At 46.2% G+C, this 16,318-nt stretch overlaps 1 protein-coding gene across 1 annotated transcript; it reads left to right on the forward strand.

Moving 5' to 3' along the window:
- Positions 1 to 3,722: 3,722 nt before the first annotated feature.
- Bsk (mitogen-activated protein kinase dJNK) lies at positions 3,723 to 15,664 on the forward strand. Its single transcript, XM_076798214.1, has 8 exons — positions 3,723 to 4,136; positions 5,726 to 5,855; positions 5,946 to 6,143; positions 6,533 to 6,667; positions 7,695 to 7,824; positions 8,425 to 8,583; positions 8,767 to 8,891; positions 11,288 to 15,664. Exons 1-8 carry the CDS (start codon positions 3,997 to 3,999, stop codon positions 11,438 to 11,440), a joined length of 1,170 nt encoding a protein of 389 aa, XP_076654329.1. The 5' UTR covers positions 3,723 to 3,996; the 3' UTR covers positions 11,441 to 15,664.
- The last annotated feature ends 654 nt before the right edge of the window (positions 15,665 to 16,318 follow it).

Consider the following 16,318-nt stretch of genomic DNA (forward strand, 5'->3'; position numbering starts at 1 on the left):
TGAGTTCCGTGCAGTTCATTGTATCAAAGAGAATATTTTTTAGTAAACAATCCTCTATGAAATCATGCAAGACTCACATCCCATTCGGTCCCGGTACAAAAGTTATTATTGTTTAAGACGCCTCTGCGACCGGAAACGGGTCGTTAACGGGTCTGAATAAATTCTGTTGATATTCTAAGGAAATGTACGTCACAGGCGTTTAAGGCTCGATAATTTTAATGTTAAAATAGTATAATGATAGAGTTTTGTAGAACTGTGTAACTATTAACCCCTTTGCAATTTATTTTATGATTACAATGGTTAGAACTTCTTTGATGCTTATAACCTACTAGGGAAAATAGAATTGTATAACCACGTGTTCTGTAACGGCTAAATATTTGCTCCGATAAAATAGAATTTCATTTCAATTTAAAGGGAATTAATAATATTTAGAAAATTCTGTTCGAAAGAAATTATGTCAGTTTAATAATGTTCGTGGATATTTACCATTTCCAGAGCGACGAATATTGAATATGTCAATTGAATCGTTGCATTTTTGAAGAATATTTTGAAGAGTTAACGTGCCAAGTGTACGCAACTATGTACATATATACAGCTAGGGTGGACGGTGTTGGAAATTCGATTAGGCTCCCTTATAGTGGTGGTTACATGTAAATCACAGGATTCGGAGAGGGGAGAAGGGTAGAGGACGAAGGGATGTAAACGCGGAGCATGCAGGAAGGTGGTCGGCGTCGGCGTCGGCGTCGGCGTCGGTGACTGCGTCTGCGACGATCGCTATAAATAATCGAGGGAATCCCGAGGTACCAGGAGAAATTGGCGTGTCCCGCGTGCGCGAACACGGCACACGTCGAAATATTCGCGAGAGCGAGAGACTGCCAGGAGTGGCTGCTAGCGAGAGTCTCCCTCTCCCTCTCTAATTTTGGCCGACCGACGAAAATCGTTCGACCAGCGGACGCTCTTTTTCTTCCGCGGCCGAGAATGTGTGGCCGACTTTGCTCCAATTTCTATTCTTAACCGAGATCGTCCCGTGCACTTCGAGCGATTCGATTCAATCCGATCCGATCCGATCGATCGCGCACCCTCCAGGCCGATCTCGATCCACGCCGACCAAATCGCCCTGAAACATTTGTCTTTCTGATCGATGGGGATCAATTATCCCGAAACATTGGGGAAAAATTACTGCCAGTATTAGGATTCAACGTGCATCGATTCCTCTTGCAAGGCAATGCCAATCAGAGCCGCCGATTAACGACCCCATTAAAAATTGCTCGACCAATTGACACCAGAACTACCGAACCAGTCAGAATGACTGGTGGATGATTTCTTCTTTCACGATTACTGAAACTATGAAAACGTCTTCAAATTTTTTAATATATCTCTTCTTAGGAGTACATGTTACCATAAAAATCGTATGAAACCCGAGCAAATTCAATCTTGCTGTTATCGTAAAGGGATAAGTCTAGTCACGTTTAGGGCTCGGTAGTTCTAGTGTTAACACTTTGACCGCCCAGTCGGAAGCCCAAGAAATTCCATGAGATCAAGGCAATTTGTGTAACGACATTTTGACGGGTCCCGTAAACCTAATTTATACTAACTTTTATTATGCGATTTATACTAAGTTTTCCATCAACCCATCTGAGCTTTCCAATACAGCCTTCAACACTCGTTAAATGTTCCTTTTTTATGAGAATCAATTTTATTGTGGTTCTTCTGATATCGAGGTTACAGATGGTTTCATCTGAAAAATTGACTAAAAAGATTTTATCTGGCAGTAAATACGGCCTTGTCAAAGAATTCTTTGATCGCGTTATAGGAAGACCTGCTTTACATTCACTGTCGCATAAAATGCAGAGGTATAGTCGTTTTAAAGAGATTCCTTTCAGTGCCTTACACAAGGGTCTACTGTACTTTCTTCTTGTGAACGTTTCGCGTGCGAATCGAAGGTGGTACGTTGAGAAAGTTCGGTGAATATATTGCAAAATGATATTTCACAAAGCCCCAACACAAAAAGGGCCCATAAACATTTGCGATGATAAAAATATTGTACTATGACAGCAGTGCACAGAATAGTAGTGACACAAGGGAACAGTATGTCAGCAGTACAGTGAATTCTCGATATATGTCAACAACACGGGTCTTGCCTGCGTCGTGTATCGTTCAGGAGGTGGTGGGGATAATTCCGCGACGTTTATCGTCTAGGCCTTGGCGACAAATATAGAGAAATCACAGTGTAGAGACTGCGGATCTTTGTGCAAAACAAAAATTTTCTATTGCAAGAAACAGGGACCAGGCAGAAACTTCATTCTTTCTTTAATAACTTCGATAGGCTAGAAACAATTCCCCGACACATTCTTAAATTATTTTAATTTCACTGGACCTTTAAATTGCACTCTTGTCGTGAGCGAATAAATTCGTGAGAAAGAACAGAACAGATCGGTATTACACGGAGGTGCGAATTGTCTTATTGTCATAAGCGAGTAAATTCGTGAGAAAGAACAGAACAGATCGATATTACGCGGAGGTGCGAATTGTCTTATTGTCATAAGCGAGTAAATTCGTGAGAAAGAACAGATCGGTATTACACGGAGGCGCGAATTGTCTTATTGTTCGAATGAAATAGTGGGCGGGCTCGGATTTTGCCGAGCATCGATTTTTCGGCGCGGCGCGTGTAGAACGTGTAGGGCTTAGGGTGCGTTGACTTTCGACCGGCTGCTCCGACCTCCCCGCGTCTTTATCGTTCCGACGGTGCCGTTTTCGTCCGCTGTAACGAGCCATTGATCCCGAGGGTTGTCGCCGCGACGAGATGCAACGCTGGGGGAGAAAGCCCGGCCGATCTCTCGACCGTTTCTCGGGCTCTCCAACGAGACGCTGCGACGACCGACGATGCGCCCTTTTCTACCTTCGCATCCCTTCCGCCTCCCTTCAACGCCACGGTGGCCCACGAGGCCGTAGAGTCGCGGACGAAATTCGTACCTTTGTTACCGGCACCCCCTTCGTTGCGTAAGAGACAATTTCCTCGCATTATCTACCGGCCATTATTCCATAATTTCTAACCCTTAACGGTCCGGATGTATCTCAAGTTTACTTCCCAACAAGCTATTTTTGATACGAAGAGAAACCGTGGAGTCGACATTTTTATAGCAAGTATAGATAGGAAAATTTATTAATATATATTCAGAGTAATAGGATAACAAGATGATTTGAATTTGATTTTTGCCGCCATTACGCGGCATTGGACCCAGTAAGTAAAAGTGCCAAGGGCCGCGGCTAAATACTTTTTAATCGACCAAACATGGCTCGGACTCCAAACGTTGAGGGTCGTTTTCACCCCTTGAATATCAACGACGGCAAAGGAAATATGTGTCGAATATTTTTGCAAGATCAATGTCCCCCCAAAGTTTCGTTAAAATTTGCTAATGTCACTTCGGTGTCGTCCCTCGTAAGTCTGAACCGGGCACGCCCATAAGGGTAGTTAGAGGGGAAGTTCGAATCGCCGAGAACCTCTCGTGGTCGACCCTGTGTTTACGATAAGCAACGTGGTAATGAGTGGCGAATAGAGGTATCTAATTAGCGTTTGTTTGTTGTTTTGCAGACGAATCTGGCGCGGCCGATTCGCGAGCAGGGGCAGCGGCAGCGACTGGGGCTGGGACAGGGGCTGGGAAAAGGGCTGGGAAAAGGGCAAGGGCTGGGGCAAGGGGGCAGGGGTTGGGGCCGGGGCTGGGGAAGGGGCTGGGGCAGGGGCAGCGAAGGTGTACGAAGCAGGTGAAGAAAGCAGCAGCAGCAGCATCAGCAGTAGCATCGTGTGCCCGTGCTCTCGCGCCCCTTTGCGGTGCAAGGGAAGAAGAGGGGTGGTGTTGAGTCTGGATCTTATTTCGGCCAAGTGCTCCCAATCTCGCATCCAAAGTGGCTAAGAGCGTAAGTCCTCGTCGAGTGCACCAGGAGTGCTCGAGCGGCGGTGAGGTGCAGGTGCAGCAGGACCGACTAGCACCGAGGCGCATGCCTTACCGGGGCCCCGACAGGACGACCCGGCTGTCCACCATGTTTTACACGGTCGAAGTCGGGGACACCAGGTTCACCATTCTCAAGCGGTACCAGAACCTGAAGCCGATCGGCTCTGGGGCCCAGGGAATCGTTTGGTAAGCCCTCGTCATCGTCCTTTCCCATCCCTCCCATCGAACGACCCCCGCCTAGCAAGATGGACTCGCATTGACACGCAGACAATTTTCTTAGTAACTTTTGTTCGTTCAACTTTGACTGCAGTCTTCTAGGACTAGGACCGGCCTAGGTCCCGTTCAAGGCTACACCGTGCACAAGTTTCAAAGTAGATTTCAGTCTTAAGGGGACCGGCATGGTTTGAAATCCATATACGTATGCAAGGGTCAAAATCTAGACAAACTGCCGCTTCAATATTGCAATGAGCAGTTTAGAAGTGGTCAATTGTGTTTTCTAAAAGTCCAATCTACGTCTGTATAGAGCCCAAATTGCGAATTTCTAGAAAATTCGAATTCTCATGCAAGTATGACGTCACAAGATGGCTGCCGCTGAGAGATTCTCTTAATTTCGAGAGATTTAATGTTCGTATCGAAGAAAAGGCTCCATACGGACGTAGCAAAGACATGTACAAACACGGTGGTATGCATTTTTAATTGATTACTTACTTATTTAAGACGTATAATGTCTAGAAAAAAGGCACAGCAAGACTGCGTAGATTCGCGATAAGGTAGAGTGACCACGTTACCGACAAAAATGGGCGAAAAATAGTTTCACCAGCCTTAACTTTTCGTCCTTATACGAGAATATTTTCCGCTGGGAAAGGGCTCGTTCGAAAGAGGAAGGTTCGATCTAGCGCGCTCTGCTCATGAGCTGACGAGATTATGCGGATATTCGGTAACATAAACGAGGCTGAGCCGCCTAGGTACACTGTAAACTCGTCGTTTCTAAAACCGTAGATTCGCGATAAGGTAGAGTGACCACGTTACCTCCAAAAATAGGCGAAAAATGGTTTCACCAGCCTCAACTTTTCGTCCTTATACGAGAATATTTTTCGCCGGGAAAGGGCTCGTTCGATAGAGGAAGGTTCGATCTAGCGCGCGCTGGTCACGAGCTGACGAGATTATGCGGATATTCGGTAACATAAGCGATAGAAGTAGGCCAAAAATTGACGATGCGCGTGCCGCGGAATCCAAGCATTTTTCTGCCATTGGATGAGTTTTCTGAACGAAATCGAGAGCAGCGCGCGCTAGAAAATATCTCCGGCTACAAATTGAGCTATACTTTGTCTCGATTCTCTGCGAAATAAAGCCGAAAACTTGAAGCACGTTTCCGGCAAGTCACAGAATTCATGATATCGATAATACAGAGCGAAAAATGTGACAAGTTTGGTCACAGACTTGAGACCCGTCGGATCAAGATCAAGACGAATCTTAAGTCTGAAGGCTGCGAACGGAAATTGTACAGCAGTTACCGGCCCCTGCTGACTCTGCAAAGGTCACGTGTCTACGTGATTATCATTCGACGTATTCGAGCGAGCGTTCGCAAGCAGAGACGCGCCTCTCACGATCGCTATCATTGCCAAAACGCTCCCCCGCGAGTTGCTTCTCGAATGGCTCCCCGGGCGATTAGGATTCCCGAACCTCGACACCAGGAGAAAGAGTCCGTCCCTCGAACGGCCATTCATGACCGATACGATCGATCTTCGATTGCACACGTGTCGTGTTTGTTGCAGCGCGGCGTACGACTCGCTCACCGCTCAGAATGTGGCGATCAAGAAGCTCTCGAGACCTTTTCAAAACGTGACGCACGCGAAGAGGGCCTACAGGGAGTTCAAGCTAATGAAATTGGTCAACCATAAAAACGTGAGTCTCGTTCTCGAAGCGGTATTTCCCTCCTCCTCGATCCGATCGACGATAATTCGCTACTGGGAAACCCGTCCCTTCATTTCGCAGATCATCGGTCTTCTGAACGCGTTCACACCGCAACGTTCGTTGGACGAGTTTCAAGACGTGTACCTGGTGATGGAGCTTATGGACGCGAACCTGTGCCAGGTGATACAGATGGATCTGGATCACGAGCGCATGTCCTACCTTCTCTATCAAATGCTATGCGGCATCAAGCACTTACACTCCGCCGGTATCATTCACAGGGTGAGTTCGATCTGGATCCATTTTTCTCCGAGGATCTTAACACTGGGCTTTTCTCTGTGGACGCTGAACAATTTTTATGAATTTTTCTCGAAGTTTTACTTCACTTTGTAAAAACAGCAAGAATGTACAGTGAATTCTCGATATATGTCAACAACACGGGTCCTGTCAGTGTCTTGTATCGTCCAGGAGACATACCTCGGCTTCTCGAGCTTTGCGGTCCCTCACGAGGCATACCTGGCGGTAGTGGGGATAATTCCGCGACGTTTATCGTCCAGACCTTGTCGACATATATAGAGAAATCACTGTACGATGTTCAGTGAATATTTACTGTCCCAATATTTGTGCCATTGGAGAGTCTTTTGATGAATCGTTTGGTTGCTTCTCCTCAGGATCTGAAACCGAGCAACATCGTCGTCAAGTCGGACTGCACGCTCAAGATTCTCGATTTCGGACTGGCGAGAACCGCTGGAACGACGTTCATGATGACGCCGTACGTGGTCACGCGGTACTATCGAGCGCCAGAGGTAAAACTTCCTTCATTTTCCACGGAAACCTGAGAAAACATTCACGAATCAAACACTCTACAATTATCTAACAGTTCGTTCTGCTCCTCGTTACCAGAGCCTCGTTCACCCACATTAATCAGAACAACCGTACGCCGAAAGTTCGGAGAGACTGGTCGATTAATTTTCATAAACGAGCCATTGGCATTCACTTGTTGCATACCGAAGCTTGCATGTTCATTCGTGCACTGGCCTGACATTTGGGTGTCCGTTCTGACCCAGCACTTCAGAAACATCTAGCAATCGAGAATTATCAGATGATTGCACATTGTAAACTAATCACATTGTAAACACACACATTGTAACATAATTATTAGACTACGGATCTACATAGACATTTAGTTTCTTTCTTATTGTGTTTAGCAGATTGAAAGTAATATATTATGTTCAATTTTCTAATATTTTTCCTACTTAAAATTACACCTATTAATTTTTGTCATAAAATCCGCAGTCTAATAATTATTAATCGATTGCAACACCAGTAATTTGGTCTAATCGAACCAGTGCCTCTGTTGGACCCGAAACATACTTCATAACTAGACTGCGGATTTTATGCGTTTATGACAAAAATGGGTAGGCGTATTTTAAAACAGTAAAAACATTAGAAAAACTTTAAAATGCTGTTACTCTATTTTCAAGCTATTAAACACATTAAGAAAATAAATAAATTTCTATTTCACTCCAGCCTGTAGCAACTCGGATAGAAAATTTGTATTTTGCCTAAAGATCCGCAGCCTAACGCAGAAAATTGTCATTTCGCATAAAGATCCACGGTCTATTCATAATGAACGAACATGGTTAACAACACAGCAGGCGTCTCCATTTCCCAAGACACGCGGTTCAATCTAGTAGATCCAAATTAGCCTCCTCCTCCTCTCGCGTTCGTATTAGCCTGAGAGCAATAATTCTGTGCGAGGCGCAGGGTAACGAGGCGGTAGATGAACGATTACGCTAGTACGATCTGATGTTTGCGATCCGTCGAGCACAGGTGATCCTGGGCATGGGCTACAAGGAGAACGTGGACATCTGGTCGGTCGGGTGCATCATGGGCGAGATGATACGGGGCGGAGTACTCTTTCCCGGCACGGACCACATCGACCAGTGGAACAAAATAATTGGTACGTCTGTTCTACACCGCTCCATTGCAAATTCCATTGCAAATAAACTCGGTGCCAATTCCCCAAGCAAGTACACGTGCCGCTGTAACAATTCTTCTCACATCCACTCAGTTCATGGGTGACCCAACGACCAAAATGAATTTCACCCAACTTTCCAAGCCGAAGAGACATCGATTGCATGTGCCAGGGTGTTTTCAAAGCTGAAGATCGGCAGTCTAGAACGCCACGAAGACCGGGGCGAAAGTACAATTCAGACCGGTGCTCCGCAACCGCTGTTGTGACCTTGGGTGTTGCGCGATTCTCTCGAGAATAATATTTTAATCTAATAAAAACATATACGTATCATTGTAATTGATATACTTGCAAGCTTTTGCTTGCGGGGTTGTCGCATAAACGTGCCGTGGAGGACAAAAGGTCGCGGAGCACTGATTTAGCCTACAGTTGGGATTAAATGGAAAGGCACCGGGACTTGCACACCTAACATTTTCCCTCCCTCTCCCTCTCTCTCTCTCTCTCTCTCTCTCTCTCTCTCTCTCTATCTCTCTGCTTTCTGCAAACTCTTCCGGAGAGAAACGTGTACAAAGCTGCTCGAATTTGCAGAACAACTCGGAACGCCGGCGCAGGAGTTCATGCAACGGCTGCAGCCGACCGTGAGGAATTACGTGGAGAACAGGCCGCGATATCCTGGGTACCCGTTCGACAGGCTATTCCCGGACGTGCTGTTCCCATCGGACTCCTCGGAGCACAATAGATTAAAAGGTGAGTAGGTCGACGAGCGGCGACATCGATCGCCGCGAGAACCAGGCGGAAACTGCGCGGAAACCGGCGTACCGGTGTACCCGGACGACCGGTACCGAGTCGTCTTCTCCTCGTTCTTTCTCCTCGTTCTGTCTCGTTGCTCTTATCCCACACTGGTTCGCGCGATTCCCTTTCGTTTTTCAGCCAGCCAAGCCAGGGATCTATTGTCGCGCATGCTCGTCATCGACCCCGAGCGACGCATCTCCGTCGACGACGCTCTGCTCCACAATTACATAAACGTGTGGTACGACGAGGGCGAAGTCAACGCCGTAAGTGTCCACGCCGAGCGAAAACACGACAGCTAAACCGGGCTCGCGGTGGTCTCGAACGTGTTACCGAACGCCGAAGAACTTAGAGCACGGGAAACTAGGGAAAATTTAATGATTTAATGGTTTATCTCCTTAAAATCTTCTGCCTTCTACGTGGCGAATGATTTGAACGACATTTTTATTGGAGGACCGTGTACAATTGTTTGCAGAGATTCCGAGCAAGAGAAGCCGAAGAGCTAGTCCTTATCTAAAGAATTTCTACGAATCGAAGATAAAGCGAAGTAGCGTCCTCGAATTTCTCTGGAGTTCTCGGGGTTTTCGTTTTTGTGATTTATGTGTACAGTCTTCGGTTCGAAGAAGTTTTCCCGGACCGTTTTGTCTGAGATTATGTCGCCGTTGAAGTAATTCCTGGTATCGCGTATCTGAGCTTTAGGTAAACAGAAAAAGTCCGCTGGCTTTTGTAGATGGTCGAGGACTTTGTCGATAGTGAAAGAATTGTTAGAGGAAGTTCTTACGCGAATCTATTTCTAGAGATATCTCAGAAGCCATTTAGTTTTATTCTAGGAAGAGACGATTGTAACGTTGTTCAATAATACCACCTGATTCAATAGATTCTGATAAAGCTAGGACACTGGGTGATAGCGAATCGTCGGTAACCGATGATTCTCGTAGTAACGTGTACATTTAGTCACAGCCTAAACTGTATATCGCACATGAAAATATGTCATAGTAGACATTTAACTCGTGGAACGAAAATTATAGATTTATGGTTCTCGTTGTCCATCTAATATTTAATAGTAGTTCGCGTTGGAAGCACGATTCAGACCACTGTGCAGCCCACATGGGAACATTCAGTCACCTTTTGCGACGAAATCGTAGAACTTTGGACAAAATCAAGATGGAGCGATGAAATTTGTTTACACTATGCCTGAAATATCGCAGAATGGGGGAAAAATAAGGGGGAGGATCGGTGAACATGTTTTGACCGCGAAAATATTTATCGAAGTTGACCTTTCTGAAGAAAAGTTTCGGTTCTCCCATTTTCTAGTTTGCCAAGATTTTGTATTCCTTTACAGTGAATACAGCAAATATTACATAATAAAAACCCATGCATATAATGAATAAACCAAAGATCTATTAACGACGCCCAACCTTGTTAAACGTTTTCAAGGTTCAAACATATTCGTCCTTCCTCCTCTTCATTCTCCCCTCATACTGTTTCGATACTACCAGCGACTATAGTCATCCATCATCGCACTGTGTCTCCTATAGTCAGTACAGTGGTTCAAGTCACACGTTAAAATTTTGTTTCACAACTTTAGTCGATTATTGTATAGCTATGCTACCGCCATTGTTATTAACTTCCTCCGTTTCGTGATCGTCTAGTGTCATTTATATTACACGACAAAGTATCGAATGTTACTGACACGTAACGTTATTCGTCATTTTTGTCTTGATAATTATCAACCCAAGACATTTCTTTTCATGTAAAATTGTCCACGTAAAATCAAGCTTGTTTTCTTACTCCAAACCCGTATTTTTACACGTCAACGTCTTCTCTGAGGTACCAGTCAAAATAATTGCTATACCACAATTTCCACATTGCTAAATGTCTTTGCGTTTAACAAACTGCTAAACGCTCGAGTGCGATACGAGTAAATACAGTGACTTCTCGATGTATGTCATCGACACGGGTCTTGCCAGCGACATGTATCGTCCAGGAGACGTACCCACGGCAGTGGGGACAATTCCGCGACGTTTATCGCCCAGACCTTGGCGACATATATGGAGAATTTACTGTTTACATTCTGTAACAATGGCAAAATGACAAAGGTCATTGCAAAAGTCAACTGCAAAGGATTAATAATGTGAACACTGTTTGCTACGACAATTTTTACTGGCACCTCAAAATTAGAGTGCAAGGGATGAACACATGAAAATTGTCAGAAATTGCTACAGTGTCTTCTCGATGTATGTCATCAACACGGGTATTGCCAGCGACATGTATCGTCCAGGGGACGTACCCACGGTAGTGGGGATAATTCCGCGACGTTTATCGTCCAGACCTTGGCGACATATATGGAGAATTCACTGTGTACATTCTTCAACATGAGTAAAATGACAAAGGTCATTGCAAAAGTCAACTGCAAAGGATTAATAATGTGAACACTGTTTGCTACGACAATTTTTACTGGCACCTCAAAATTAGAGTGCAAGGGATGAACACATGAAAATTGTCAGAAATTGCTACAGTGTCTTCAAGGACCCAAGTGGTTCGAAGGGTCATCTTCTGCAAAGTTCTACGACTTCTTCTCAGAGGAAGGCTAAATGTTCCCGGCTTGGGGAGTTTTCGGGAAGAGTATTTACCGGAAGCTGATTATGGGGATGTGTTTCAGCCGGCGCCGGGTCCGTACGACCACAGCGTGGACGAGCGAGAGCACACGGTGGAGCAGTGGAAGGAGCTGATCTACCAGGAGGTGATGGAGTACGAGACGAGCCACAACCCGGCGACGGTAGCTCAAACGTCAGAGAGCGGCGGCTCCCGGTAGACACGGACCGCGGGCCGGGTCTTCGTCAGCCGTCTCTTCGAGGACGCATCCAAACTGTCCGATCTCTATCGTATAAATATATCGCGGGGAATCTAAATGGGAGAGTGACGACGAATAGAACGAGACAAAGAAGAAGAAGAGAAGGAAAAAAAAACAGAAAAAATAATAGAAACTGTCTCTCTCGGTGTGTCACGGGGAGGGGGGAGGCGAGAGAGCCTGTGCTTCGCTCTCGCTTCTCCTTCTTCCCCAGACCGACGTGGAAAACGAAACAGACAAGCAAACAAACAAACAAACAAAACAAACACAAAAAGAAAATATATAATACAAACAAACAAGCGAATGAAATAAACAAAGAAAACAAAGAAAACGGTCCAGGCGAGGAGACTCGCGAGACGAATTGAGCGAAACGAGAGAATGCAAGAACAGTTTTTTCCCCGAGGAGCGCGCGTGTGTGCCTGTCGAACACCGAGTGAGAGACGAGACGATGACGATGACGATGACGATGACGACGACGCTATGACGATGACGATGGACGATTACAAGCTTACGAGTACGAGAGAGCGAGTCGAACACACAGAGATAGAGAGACAGAGAGAGCGAGAGACACGGGTCCGAGAGGTGGCAGAGAAAGAAACGAGGGACACAGTTATGCTACTTCGGTTTCCCACCGATTCCCGGGGCGAAGAGGAGGGACCGGCGTCGAGGGAGATCGCGCGCGTTCGTTCCTCCTCGAGATCGAGATCGAGATCGTACTCGTCGAGCGACACGCACCGGACGTAACCATTGTAATGTAATAATATATCCCCGTAACCAAAGCATTCGCGCGATAAGGAGATAACGCGACGCTCGTCCCGTCGGTTTGCTCGATCTTGCTCCCCCCCTCTACGATCTAATCTCCTCCGTACGAGAAACTCGCGTTCGTTCCCCGCGATCGAGCTTAAACAGAGGAAGAGAAATAAAGAGAGACAGAGGGAGAGAGAAGAGAGAGAAAGGGAGAGAGAGAGAAGGAGATCTCTTGTTTTCGTTCCAAGAATTCCGCCCGTGTCGCAGTCATGCGCTCTCTTTCCCTTCTCTCTCTCTCTCTCCCCCTTTCTCTTTCTCTCCTCTCCTCTCTACCCACCTATATCTATCTCTATCTTAATCCAAATATCCCCGCTTTCGTCTCCATCACCGTTTCCGTTTCGGTGAGAAGCGAGAACAGCGAGGAGAAGCGTTACACCCGCCATATCGGAGAAGTCGGAGCCGAGTTGATCTAATCTGTCCGGGCGGCGATCGGCTCGCGATCTCGTCGGAGAAAAGCCGGGCCCGATCTCGAAGCGTCCTTTGCGTCCTTGCGCGGCAATATCTATTTTTCGTATCGTCCTTAGAATTCGGGAACAAATCCGCGATTAAGAAGAAAACGAAAACTGGCGAGACAGCCGGCGCGACGAGATCGCGATGCGGCTCGCTACCCGCGATCACGATCGTCTACGAACTCGCGGAAAGGATTTCGATGGCGGTGGTAACGGTGGCACGTCGTCTCTCACCGGTGCCAGAGCTTGGTTCGCGGTCTCGCCGCTTCGAGAAGAACGAGATGACGACGAGACAATGTGTTTTTTCGAGTTACCCTCACCTCACCGACAATTATTTCACCGACAATATTAACTCACCGACATTTTCAGATCACCGTCGGTCATTTCCCCGACAGTTATTTCACCAATAGTCATTTCATCCACTGATGGTTTGTACGTAAACATTGTCCGGAAAACTCGGTATCGAGGAAACCGTTGTCGGGGAAATGACTGTCGGTGATATGAAAATGTCGGCGAAGCTAGGTGTCGATGAAGCGGTGTCGGTGAAACGATTGTCGATGAAATAATTGTCGGTGAGGCGATGGCAACTCGTTTTTTCTACGTGAACCCGCGCGAGAGCTGTCCGACGTATATACAGGGTCCGTTATGTACAGGCTCAGAACAGAACGTTTTAAAAGCCCGTTGTCCCCCCGAGCCCGAATTTCGATGCACCGCGATCGTTAAGAGAACAATCGTATGTATTTTTATAACGCAGAACCTCCTATGCACGCGCGCCCCCGTGCTTCTCGTGTAAACAATCGTTTCAGCGCGCGAGCGCGCGCACGCTCCTACGCCGTCGATATTTTCTATCGCTAACTTTGTAAGATGTGCCCCCCCCCCCCCGGTATATCCAAATTGCTAATATTCCCTGGGGAGGTGCGGAGGAAGAGGAGGAATTAGGGGAGGAGAGTTAGGGGTACCGAGGCGGCCAATGTTTATCGCTGAGGCTTCTGGATGCGAGCTTGTTCATCTTGAAACACACACCGACGAACAAACTGTAGATCTTAATACGTTTGCTGTCACTCTTCGATGTTTTATCAACACGTCGACTGCCGTGGTGATTACCAGTGACCGCCGATATTAATTAACTAGACTGCGGATGCTTATGCAATCGTCAATTTTTAGGAAAGTGGAAACAAATACAATCTGATTCTCAGCGGTGGATCTCACCTTTGGTGGAATCACCTTCGCGGATCTGAAATGAATAAAAGTCGTACTGAATTCTGTGAAATTTTGTATCACCGCAGTCTTTGAACATTCTCGGAAGCCGTAAATGCACAAAGATCCGCAGTCTAGTCGTAACGTCAGCGGTACTGGAATTTATTCGTTCCGCGAGTAACTACAGCGCAAGGTGCAAACTTCGTTGTAACTGATAATGAATATTAACAGCTCGTTTATAAATAGGCAAGACCAGTAAACAAAATTCACGCGGCAGCCAACGTGTCGGTACCACGAGAATCGAAGAGACAAAGTTTATCATAACTAGACCGCGGATTTGATGCATTTATGACAATTTGGGTGAGCACAATTTGAATCAGTGGACGTATTAAAAAGATCTAAGGCCACCGGCGTATTGGTTTTAGCATAATCAAATAACTAAAGGAGGAAAGAAATGTTTATTTCGCCCCTGTGTCTTGCAATCGATGCAAATATTATTTAAAGATCCGCAGTTTAAACATAACTATTCTTGCTGTAATATTTCCACTCCTGGTGGACCCTAATCGAATTTGACTCGACAGATTGTACTGAAAATTGGTTTCCGAGTCCGGTAAGATGGCACACGAAGTGTTGATTGCGTTCAGATGATAAACAGCTTCCGAGTAGAGGAATCGTTGCGAATTAATTAGCACAGTTGTAAATCCTAAAAAGGACAACGGTTCGCATCCGTCAGGAAGCCTCAGTGGTAAGGACTGTGCCAAGCTGAGGAAGCCCCTAATCTCCGAAGGCAACCTTGGCGATCGTCGCGGGGCTCCTCGATCGTGTTCCGGTGGCTCTCCTCGAGTCTCGGACGATCTCGGCTCTGTCGATCGAACGGCAACAATGAAAGCAGGTTCTCCGGGAATCGTTTCGGCCGTGTTCCGGACGTGTTCTGCTCGAACAAGGATCTCGCGATCGACGCGGGAACTTTGCTCTCTGTCTCTGTCTCGCGAGACCGTTCTTCGCTCGACGTCGCTTCGCTCTTCGACCTTAGTTTACTTTTAAGTTTAGAGGACGTTTCCGCGACCGCTGTATATTTCCGAAGGGACGTACATACACACACACACACACACACACACAGTCATACATACATTCAAGCGTACAAGTACACGAACACAGCAACACCGCCGATACACGTATAAATCGCCAGATACGCAACAGGTACATAAAGATATACGTACACACATTAGCGTTAAGCTCGAACCAGCGGAATGCGCGTTTATTCCAAAGCGACACGTTTGCGTTTGTGGCAATATCTCTGTACAGTAGCCGGCTAGACAAACGGGACTGAATCTTCGCTTAGACGATGACGATGACGACGATTACGATGACGGCAGCGACGAGGGTAAAGACGACTGCGACACTATTGGTGATTATTATTATTATTACTATTATTATTATTATTATTATTATTATTATTATTATTGCTACGACTAGTACTACTATTACTAATATTATTATTTTTATTTCTATCACTATTATTATTATTATTATTATTGATATGAATTATTGTATTTATTACGGGTTACTACGAATCCAATAATCGACGAGAGGACGGTGAACGAGTGTAATGTGAACGTTGAACTTTTTATTTTCCACGACGATGAATAGTTATGTGAATATATTGCTACAGTCCGATCCAAATAATCAAGCTTTTGTAACACTAATTGTAATAAAGCAACGGTGATACTGCTAACCGCGTGAGATTGTATCGCCACAGACAGATGGACGATTGGTTTTACGGAATTACACACGAGCGGCACGCGCGCGCGGCGAGTAGGAGCGGTTGCGGCTTGTTGCGTCGACGACGTCGAGGACGCGTTCACGACGTTCGTCGACGCAGAGAAACCGAGGCGACGTCGAATCTCCGGTCTCGTTCTTCTCCTCTTTCTTTCCTGTTTCCCCGCTCGTCGGCTCGCCGGCTCGCCAGCTCGTTGCTCTTCCAAAAATCGCGTTTCACAGCGCGCGGCCCGTCTGTATAAATTAGCAAAAGCCGAAAGGACTCGGTGAACCGTGATTCCTTGGAATTTCGTCCAGCTCTCCTCTGAGCCAAAAGCACAATATTTAATCTCGACCGTTCTCTCTCTCTCTCTCTCTTTCTCTCTCTCTCTCTCTCTCGCTCTCGAGACCAACAAGAGTGAAGAAATCTTCGAATTCTTCTTGTCTTCTTCTTTTTTCTCTCCTCCTTTTTCGCGTCGCGGTAGAACTCAGAGAGCCGGCTTGAAAACGTGTCGACGACCAGGGCCGACAAGAGTAATTAATTAATTAATTCGTCGATCCGCCGAACCGGATACAGCATACGTGTATTGGTATATCGCCGCCGCGATCGATCGGACGATCAACGTTTCGC

The sequence above is a fragment of the Halictus rubicundus genome, chromosome 12, assembly GCF_050948215.1.
Source record: "Halictus rubicundus isolate RS-2024b chromosome 12, iyHalRubi1_principal, whole genome shotgun sequence".
NCBI classification, from domain to species: Eukaryota; Metazoa; Arthropoda; class Insecta; order Hymenoptera; family Halictidae; genus Halictus; species Halictus rubicundus.